This window comes from Macaca fascicularis, chromosome 13, assembly GCF_037993035.2.
Source record: "Macaca fascicularis isolate 582-1 chromosome 13, T2T-MFA8v1.1".
NCBI classification, from domain to species: Eukaryota; Metazoa; Chordata; class Mammalia; order Primates; family Cercopithecidae; genus Macaca; species Macaca fascicularis.
In genome coordinates, this window is record NC_088387.1 from 22,442,152 (window position 1) to 22,453,263 (window position 11,112).

At 42.2% G+C, this 11,112-nt stretch overlaps 1 protein-coding gene across 3 annotated transcripts in view; it reads right to left on the reverse strand.

The window, feature by feature from the left end:
- Positions 1-2,036: 2,036 nt before the first annotated feature.
- The window catches only part of SPMIP9 (sperm microtubule inner protein 9), an 85,715-nt gene continuing 76,639 nt past the window's right edge, over positions 2,037-11,112 (reverse strand). For all 3 annotated transcript variants that reach the window (XM_065526831.1, XM_045368919.2, XM_045368918.3), the window contains 2 exons: positions 10,415-10,507; positions 2,037-7,824 (listed from right to left, as the gene is read on the reverse strand). In XM_065526831.1, coding sequence (XP_065382903.1) covers positions 7,402-7,824; positions 10,415-10,507 — 516 coding nt within the window. In that variant the 3' untranslated portion in view covers positions 2,037-7,401. The remainder of the gene's footprint in view (positions 7,825-10,414; positions 10,508-11,112) is intronic.

Genomic DNA, 11,112 nt, shown 5'->3' on the forward strand with positions numbered 1-11,112 from the left:
CCTGGCGACGGAGCAAGACTCTGTCTCAAAAAAATTTTGTTTAATAAAATAAAATATAGCTCACAATGATTGAGCAGTCACTGTTTGCCAGGGTAGGCACTAAGTGTTCGCTCACAGACTCCTCACAGCCCCCTCTGAAAGATGTAGGAACAAAGGGACTTAAGAATACACAGAGAGAGCAAACTGTTAGGGACAGGGGGTTGTCAAAACAGGATTCTTCAGAGGAGGCTGTGTCAGCTGTCAGCTAGGGGAAACCAGGAGAAAGGGCTGTTTACAAAAAGTAACAGCAAGTGGAAGGCAGAAAGTGGGAGAGGGATGAGTACGCGTGCAGGGCAGGTGGAGATGGGGCTGGAGGGAGGGGTCGCTGCCTCCTAGGAAGGGCCTTAGCTGTGGGACCGCCCACGTGGTGGTTATACAGACAGACAACGAATATGTAATCGGACCTGTGTTTTATGATTCCTCTAGAGTTAAAATGGGGAGCACTGCAGGGGGCGTTCCCGGGTGCCATAGAGGAGGCCTGCTGCGGTGGGATCTAAATGGAGGGCTAAATTCGAAGGAGATTTCTGAGGCAGAATCTTAGGACTTTAGTAGCTATTTCTCAGAGCCGTTTCCTCAGCCTCCTGTGGGAAGGTGCGGCAAGTGCCTCAAAAGCAGCGTGTTAGGGTGTCAACTCATGCTTCTCTCCTGTGTCTGATCCCTTCCTGGGCTCCCCTACCGCTGTCCTCTCCTGCTCCAGGGGACCCAGGTCATGGCTCACCTTCTTGCTCTCTCCACCTAGGGGAGAGACAGTGATGGTCTCTCCAGAAATAGACATTTCCAAGGAGATTTCTGAACATCTCAGATTAAGAACTACTGAAGGATATCTCTGAATCCAGCTGACCTTGGTCCAGGTTGTTCACACCGATGGCTATTAATCAAAGAAACGTGGACATTAGGGAGCAAGACAATAGTTTTATTAAAGTTTTAGAATAGGTCAGGCACGGTGGCTCACGCCTGTAATCCCATCACTTTGGGAGGCCGAGGTGGGTGGATCATCTGAGGTCAGGAGTTCAACACCAGCCTGGCCAATATGGCGAAACCCCGTCTCTACTAAAAATACAAAAAATTAGTATGCGCCTGTAATCCCTACTTGGGAGGCTGAGGCAGGAGAATCACTTGAGCCTGGAAGGCGGAGGTTGCAGTGAGCCGAGATCATGCCATTGCACTCCAGCCTGGGTGACAGAGGAAAACTCTGTTTCAAAAAATAAATAAATGCAGTTTTAGAATAAAACTTTTATTTAGAATAAAGTGACATGCAAGTTTTCAAAAATGACTAAAACTTTAGGGTTGGAATCAAATCTGGGATTTAAATTCTGGCTTTGTTACCTGTGGACTTGAACCAGGTATTTAACCCCCCTCAACCTCTATTTCTTCATCTGAGTATGAGGATGAAATAATATGTGTGGTGTGTGCAGCAAATATATATTGTTACTAATGTTTTCACCTCAGCTAAAGCATTTTGTAGAAATTCCATGTGTTAAAACCATCAGCTGATCCACATGACCTGTCACTGAAAAAAAATTATTTATTAACAAGCATTGAGAGGTAGTAAGCTTTCTTTTGTAGATACTTTCTTTTCTAGACATCTTAGAAGGCATGTTATGGATAAAAGAGATTCACTAAAGATTGTAACAAGATAGGGAGAAAGGAACGTACTGACCAGGAAGCATTTTACAACTGATGAAGAGATAAAGGGCCTTTGAAAAGTTATTCCACCTCACCAGGGATCAAAGAGACTGTACTCTTATCAAACTAATAGTCAGTCTTCTTCCTTTCTTTTCTTTCTCTTTCATTCTTTCTTTCTTGAGAATAACAGGGATGATAAGGACACTATGAGTTAAGTACTCTCATAAATGGCTAGTAGTATTCTAAAGAGATATATCTTTCTTTTCCCTTCCCTTCCCTTCCCTCCCCTTCCCTCCCCTCCCCTCCCCTCCCCACCCCTCCCCTCCCCTCCATTTTATTGTGGATAATTTCAAACACACCCAAAAGCAGAGAGAGTAGAATCATGAACTTCCAAGCACCTGTCACCCAACAACAATTTTTATTTTGTCACTGATATTGTTTGACCTATTTCCTACCCCCATCAACGTTGTTTGTTTTGCTAGAGCTTTTTAAAAATAAATTTCAGACATCAACTCTTCAGATAATTAATATTTCAAAAGAAAATGATCGCTAATAGACAATAAATGCTTAAACATAACCAAAATGCCCTCATCACACCTAACAAAATTAGTAACCATTTCTTAATATTAAAAATACATCTGATTAGAAAGTAGTAATTGGTAATATGCATCAAGAATGTGTTCGTGCATTTCGACCCAGTAACTTTGCTCCTCCTTTTCTTTTTTACTTTTCTTTCTTTCTTTCTTTCTTTTTTTTTTGAGACGGAGTCTCTGTCGCCCAGGCTGGAATGCAATGGTGCGATCTCGGCTCACTGCAACCTCCACTTCCTGGGTTCAAGCGATTTTCCCTGCCTCAGACCCTGACTAGGTGGGATTACAGGCGCCTGCCACCACACCTGGCTAATTTTTGTATTTTTAGTAGAGACAGGGTTTCCCCATGTTGGCCAGGCTGGTCTTGAACTCCTGACCTCAGATGATTCAGCCACCTATACCTCCCAAAGTGCTGGGATTACAGGCATGAGCCACTGCACCTGGCCTGCTACTCCTTTTCAACCTAATTACAGAAAAAAGGTTTATATTGTAAAAAATGTCACCTTATCCCTTATTTGTAAGAGAAAATGCATAATGGAAAAAATCTGGAATAGCTAACAACAGTAAATTATGGTATGTTAATGCAATGATGTTTATAAAGTTTTAAGGTTGAGTGGGAATGTTGATAGTTAATGCAATTAAAATCAAGCAGGATTTAAAATTACAGTACTCAATATGATCCAGCAATCCTACTACTGGGTATTTATTCAAAGTAAAGGAAATCAGTATATCAAAGAGGCATCTGCACTCCCATATTTATTGCAGCACCATTCACAATAGCCAAAATATCAATCAACCTAAGCATCCATCAACAGACGAATGGTTAAAAAAGTGTGGTATATATTTGAGTGGAAAACTATTCAGCCACAAAAAGGAATAAAATCCTGACATGGATGAACCTGGAGGACATTATGGTAAGCAAAATAAGCCAGGCACAGAAAGACAAATATTACATGTTCTCACTCATATATGAAATCTTTTTATGTTTTATTTTTATTTTATTTTTTTGAGACAGAGTCTTGCTGTGTCACGCAGGCTGGAGTGCAATGGATCAATCTCAGCTCACCACAACCTCCACCTCCCAGGTTCAAGCAATTCTCCTGCCTCAACCTCCCCAGTAGCTGGGATTACAGGCATGCACCACCACGCCTGGTTAATTTTTTTGTATTTTTAGTAGAGACGGGGTTTCTCCATGTTGGTCAGGTTGGTCTTGAACTCCCAACCTCAGGGGATCCACCGCCTCGGCCTCCCAAAGTGCTGGGACTACAGGTGTGAGCCACCACCACGCCTGGCCATATATGAAGTCTTCTAAAAAGTTGATCTCACAGAAATAGAAAGTAGAATAGTGGTTACTAGAGGCTGGGAAGGATAGGAGGGGAAGGAAAATAGGGAGAGGTTGATTAAAGGATACAAAATTATAGCTAGATAAGAGAAATAAGCTTTACTATTCTACAGCACGATAGAGTGACTAGAGCCAACAACAATTTATCATATACATTCCGATTGCTAGAAGAGAAGATTTTGAATGTTCCAAAGATAAAGAAATGATAAATGTTTGATGTTATGAATATACTGGTTACTCTGTATATTAGTCAGGGTTCTCTAGAGGGACAGAACTGATAAGAACAGATATCCTATATCCATATATATATCTTATATATATAATATATATATGGGAGCTTATTATTAACTCACATAATCACAAGTTCCCACAACAGGCCATCTGAGGAGCAAGGAAGCCAGTCCAAGTCCCAAAACTGAAGAACTTGGAGTCCACGTTCGAGGCCAGGAAGCATCCAGCACGGGAGAAGGATATAGGCTGGGAGGCTAGGCCAGTCTAGTCTTTCCACGGTTTTCTACCTGCTTTATATTCTAGCCAAGCTGGCAGCTGATTAGATGGTGCTCACCCAGATTAAGGGTGGGTCTGCCTTTTCCAGCCCACTGATTCAAATGTTAGTCTCCTTTTGGCAATACCCTCACAGACACACCCAGGATCAATACTTTGTATCCTTCAATCCAATCAAGTTGACACTCAGTATTAATCATCACACTCTGATTAGACCACTACACATTGCATACATCAAAACATCACCAAGTACCCTACAAATATGTACAATTATTATGTGGTAATTTTTAAAATAATTTTTTAAAAAGAAAGAAATCAACCAGGGGATGATACAAGAGATAGAAAGTAGGCATGAAAAAATACTTTAATAAAATATATTATTGCCCAAAAACAGAAAAACAAAAATAATTACAGAATTCAGTGTGAATTTTGTAAATATGTGCACAAAAGGTCTCACTGACTATCTCAGGCACTGCTCAGGGTTCATTCATAAGATAGGAGCATTATTAATGCCTCTTACAGATGAGACAGTTGATGTTCAGAGAGATTTTCTAGAACATCCTCAGCTAGTAAATAGTCAATTAAGGCATGGGTGAAGCCTCAGTTTTGTCTGACTCCAAAATCAAGATTTTGGCGAAGTGTGCTGGCTCACACCTCTAATCCCAGCATTTTGGGAGGCCAAGGCGGATGGATCACCTGAGGTCAGGAGTTTGAGACCAGCCTGGCTAACATGGTGAAATCCCATCTCTATTAAAAATACAAAAATTAGCTGGGCTTGGTGGCATGCACCTGTAATCCCAGCTACTTGGGAGACTGAGGCAGGAGAATCACTTGAACCCAGGAGGTGGAGGTTGCAGTGAGCTGAGATGGTGCCATCACACTCCAGCCTGGACAATAAGAGTGAAATCCTGTCTCAAAAAAACAAAAACCAAAATAAAACAAAAAGTCAAGATTTTAACCTTTATCCTGCCACCCTGGCATCAAAATGTTAACAGTAGTTATCACTGAGTAGTGGGATTTTATAGGTGGTCTCCTTTTCTTCTTCCAAACTTTTCTTCACTTTGCAATATTTTCTACTGAAGGCATTATTTTATGCTAGAAAAAATATTATCACATTACATATCTAAAATTTCATAATTTTAGAGCTTATTTAAGATGGTGCCCACCATCTAAATAACTTGTAGGATTCTGTCTTACAGAAATAAAAACATCAATAGGTAAGGATATATGTTCATGAATAGTTATCACAGCACTATGTGTACAGGAAAAACTGGAAAAGCATGACTATCCACTAATAATGAAATTGTAATACATCAACATGCATCAATTCAATGGAATATTAGGTAGTCATTAAAAATAATTAAATCTATAAGTGGGTGGGAAATCAGCCTGCAGAGTATTGTGTCCAGCCTGGCTACTCCAGAGTGCCCTACGGTCCTGCAGCATTGGCATCGTGCATGTTCTCACTCATCTGTGGAGTTTTTTAAAAAGTTGATCTCATAGAGGTAGGAAATAGAATAGTGGGAGCTTGTTGGAAATGCAGAATGTACACCCTAGAACTACAGAACCAAAATTGCATTTTAATAATATTCCCTAGGGGAAACACTGGTGTACAGTATGATCCCAAAGCAAAAGATTTCTCATGCATTGTGCAAAGCTGGATAGTCACAACCAAAATCTATCCTCTCCTTCTAAACTAATAAACCCCTCATTTTTAGCTGGGAACATGGCCATCCAAAATAGAGATTATACTTCCCGGCCTTCCTCAGAGTTTGGTAAGGCTGTATAATTAAGCTCTGACCAACGGGACAAGACAGTAAGTGAAGAATATCATTTCTGCATTGTGCTGCTAAAAGAAAAGTATCTGTATCCCCCTGGTTATTCTTCTTTCTGCTAACTGAAAAATGTCAACAACTGAATCAGCCACTGTATCAGTCAGCCTGGGCTGCCATAACAAAACACCACAGACTGGGCAACTAAAACAACAGAAATTTATTTTCTCACAGTTCTGGAGGCTGGAAAGTCCAAGTTCAAGGTCCAGCAGGGTTTGGTCTCTGGTGGGGGCTCTCTTCCTGACTTGGACACAGCTGCCTTCAGATCGTCCTCCCATGACCATTCCTCAGTGCATGTACATGGATAGAAAGATCTCTTTCTCTCCCTCTTCTAATAAGGACGCCTATTAGAAGAGGTGTCCTGCTGGATTAAGGCCCTACTCTTATGCCCTCGATTAACCTTAATTGCCTCCTAAAAGCTTTATTTCCAAATACAATCACATTGGGGGTTAGAGTTTCAACATATGCATTTGTGGGATACATAATTCAGGTCATAGCATCCACCTTGGACCTAGAGATGAAGCCACAACAAACATGTTCTACCCTCCTAACTGTCTACCTCTGAACTATTAGGCAAGAGAGAAATAAACTAGCATGTTGGTCAAGTTACTATGTTTTGGTTCTCTTTGTTATAGCCGCTTAACCTATTTCCTCACTGACTCATACGTATGTATGTTTACGTGCATTCCACTGAGCAAGAAGAAAAGTATGAAACAATGCCCTTTAAACTGTTGCTGTTGATTGCTACAAGGCAGGAGTGATGGATAAACTAAAATAAGAATATTGAGGGGAAAAGTTATCCAACAGCACCTCACGTTTTGCAGTCACAGCCAATATCTAGATGACTGTGGGAAACACACTTTTCCCAACTTTATTAATAAATGCTTAAAACAGTAAGAATCTTTACAATAGGACTCTTCCCCCCTCCCTCCACCCGCCCGAGACCAAGTCTCACTCTGTTGCCCAGGCTGGAGTGCAGTGGCGTGATCTCAGCTCACTGCAACCTCTGCCTTCTGGGTTCAAGTGATTCTTGTGTCTTAGCCTCCCGAGTAGCTGGGACTACAGGTGTAAGCCACCACACCTGGCTAATTTTTGTATTACCATGTTGGCCAGGCTGGTCTTGAACTCCTGACCTTAGGTGATCCACCTGCCTTGGCTTCCCAAAGTCTGGGATTATAGGCATGAGCCACAGCACCCGGCCAGGATTCTTAATTATAATGAAACATGACACAAATTTCAGTTCTAAATACACACTGATTTCCCCTCCCTCCCTCTCTTCCTCTCTCTGCAATGGGCATGCTGTAGCCCAGGGCAGCCCAGGGAGAGGGGTAGAATGAACATGATCCCAGGGTCCCATTGCAGTTGGAACATCCTTCCAGTTTTATTTTCAGTTCTCCTCTCTGCACTCCAAGGTCGTAGGATTTCCACATGCCCTTGGAAGAGCCTTTGGAAGGTATTTTCATCCTTCCTACTGGTAAAATGGCATCAAGGGTCCCCACCGGTTCAAGATAGGGACCTTGACTATATGGTGATGAAGACAGGGACACCCTGGCAGTAGCAGGTAGCCTTTGGCTATCTCTGCAGCAGGCTGGTGCTTGGGATCCAGGAGGCACGGAAAGTCAGCACTCCGGAGGAGCTGGTTGGGGTCACCCTGGGCCAGGTGCAGATCGTGGGAAGCTGGATATGTGAAATGGCAGGTACTGGTGAACTTGCGCTCGTCCTCCCATGTGGCCTCATGTTCCTGTGATGGGAAGAAGCCAGGAAGTCCTAGGTCTTTGGCAGTCATGTGGGGTCTTTTGAAAGCAGGGTACCCATCCGTTAGCTTGGGGTTGGGGTTAGGGATGGGCCTATAAAACTCTTTGTCCCGGAGTTGAGCATCGAGCTTTGCCTGCTGTGGAAACAAATCACACATGAATGGAGGGGTGAGAGACGAGAGATGATGTAGCTTTTCTTGGAAGCATCCAAGACAGAGCACACCCTTCTTTGCTTTATTTTTTTAAAACTTTAAATTAGTCCTTGAATGTAACCTATACAGCAGAGGGAATACTGAAATTACACAAAAGAGCTTATAGTGAAAAGTAAGTCTCTTTTCCATTCTCCTCCTCCTTTGGTTCCCATCTCCAGAGACAACCACTGCTATCAGTGCTTTTTGTGTCTCTCTAGAAATATTTGATGTGCATATAAACATGTATGTGTATATCTTCTTCCCTTGGTTTGTACAGAAATGATGAATATTATATTCCATTCCACACTTTGCTTCCATTAAATAACATCTCAGAGATTGATCCATCTTTGTTTGTTTAGATCGTCTTTTCTCAGTGGGGAAACCTCAGGACAAGAAAAGATTTTTAAGTAATCTTGAAAAGAGAAAATGATAAAGGAAAAAACTGATAAATCTAACTATATTAAAAATCACAATTCACACTCCCTGAAATATTTAGTGCAAAGACAAACCACAAACTGGAGAAGAGTTTATCCACATATATAACTGACAAATGAAAAATGCTTAGGGCCAGATGTGGTGGCTCACGCCTGTAATTCCAGCAATTTGGGAGGCCGAGGTGAGTGGATCACTTGAGGACAGGAGTTCGAGACCAGCCTGGCCAACATGGTGAAACCTCATCTCCACTAAAAATACAAAAGTTAGCTGGGTGTGGTGGTGCACGCCTGTAATTCCAGCTACTCAGGAGGCTGAGGCAGGAGAATCACTTGAACCCAGGAGGCAGAGGTTGCAGTGAGCCGAGATTGCACCACTGCACTCCAGCCTGGGCAACAGAGCCAGACTCCTCAAAAAAAAAAAAAAAAAAAAAAAGGAAAAATGCTTAGAATATTTTTTAGAAGTCCTACAAATTAATAAGAAAAAGACAAGCAACCCAGTAGAAAAATGAGCAAAAGACATGAACAGACATTTTATAAAATAACAAATCTCCATCAACAAATGAAAAGGTGGCCAACCTCATTAATAGTCAGTGAAATGAAAATTATGACCACAGGAAAATATGATTTTGCACCCACCAAACTGGCAAAAATTAAAATATCTGTCAATACCAAGCAATGGCAACATTGCAGAGCAACAGAAGTAACCGTCTCCTACTGGCTATAATGTAAATTGGTGTGACCGCTCTGGAAAACAGTGATTTTACCTAATACTCCATGACTAACAATTCCACTCCTGGAATGGATAAACACTTGAACATTAGGATGTGTCTTATCTCATCTTCAATGCAGCATTTGGGAGTGGGAAGAGTAGGAACAAAGCGCCCAAATGTCCACCAATAAGAAGGGACAGATACAGAAGAGACAAATACAGTACACTGTGGCATATTCACGCAATGTAATACTATGCAGCAGAAAATGAATAATACGCCATAATGCTTAGCAAAAAGTGACAATTGCGGAAGGGTACAAATTCAATGTGTAATAAAGTTCAAAAAGGCAAAACCAAACAATTTGTTTGAAGGGATATATACGTATAAGGTAAAATAAGTTTTTAGAAAAACACACAAGGGAACGACTTTTTTGGGGAGGGATAGAGTTTCGCTCTGGTTCCCATGTTCAAGCGATTCTCTTGTCTCAGTCTTCCAGACAGCTGAGAATACAAGCGTGCACCAACACGTCAGGCTAATTTTTGTAATTTTTGTAGAGACGGGATTTCGCCACATCGGCCAGGCTGATCTCAAACTGCTGGCCTCAAACTCCTGGTCTCAAATCCCTGGCCTCAACTCTTGCCTGCCTTGGCCTCCCAAAATGCTGGGATTACAGGTGTGAGCCACTGCAATTGGCCTACAAGGGAATGATTAACCACTTCTGGAGATGGGAGGAGGGGTAAATCTGTGGGCTAACCAAAAGGCTACAAGGTACTGCTACTGTTAATGTGCCATGTTTTAAGCTGTCTGTAATGGTTATATCGGTGTTTATCAGTGTAATTTAAACTGTAAATGTGTATTATTTACAATCTTTTGTATGCATGATATATATGATGTACATTTGAAAACTTACACACATGGCCGGCCACGGTGGCTCACGCCTGTAATCCCAGCACTTTGGGAGGCCAAGGCAGGTGGATCACGAGGCCAGGAGTTCAAGATCAGCCTGGCCAAAATGGTGAAATCCCATCTCTACTAAAAATACAAAAATTAGCCGACGTAGTGGCAGGCACCTGTAATCCCAGCGACTCGGGAGGTTGAGGCAGGAGAATTGCTTGAACCCGGACAGGCGGCAGAACTTGTAGTGAGCCGAGATTGTGCCACTACACTCCAGCCTGGGTGACAGAGTGAGACTCCATCTCAAAAAAAAAAAAAAAAAAAAAAAATACATACGCATACATGCACATGCACATAAAAGATCTCTAAGTCACATCTCCTGGCATTGGATATTGTTCTAACAAGTGTCCAAATGTCCACATTTGTAATACAAATGAAGCAATAGAGGGAATTTCAGTGGACAGTTGATTGAATGACAGGACTTGCATGCCTTCCTACCTCTTGCGGCGTGACCCTGGAGTATTTGTGCTTCCCGTAGGGTTGATAGTCGACCATGTGGGAGCTTTGGTATATGTCTAAATCCACAGGGTCCTAAAGCACAAGGAGAATATGAAACAAGAGATTCCCCCTCGTCACTCCTCCGCTTAAAGCCATTCAATGGCTTCTTGCTGTTTGTAGGACAAAGGCTGACTTTGGGCCTGACATTCAGAGCCCAGATGATCTGGCTGTGACCCACTTTTACCATCCCACCACCTTCCTGCCCTCTCTACTCCAGCCTCACTTCCTCCCGCTCGCATGGGCCTGGCATGTGCTTTTTCCTATCTCCTGATAGAAATGCAAGTTGCCCTCCTCACAGACTAGCAAACTCCTATCTATCCTCCAAGACCCAGACTAAACATCTCTTCCCCAAACATCTCTCCCACCCTTTTATTCTCTACCTCCCAAGAGTTAAACCCTTTCCTTGTTCCTCACAACCCTCCACAACAGCACTTACAGGGTGTACTGTGATGGATTTAATAAAGTACACTAGATCAGGTTTAGTGTACTTAGACATCTCTGCAGTCCCAAAGCCCAGCACAGGGCCTGGCACACTGTGGGTGCCTAATAAGTGCATGCTGAGTAAATAACTGAACCCTCAGAAAATTATAAAGAAGAGAACTCAGTTCTCTTCTTCTTGTACAAAAAACCAAAAAAAT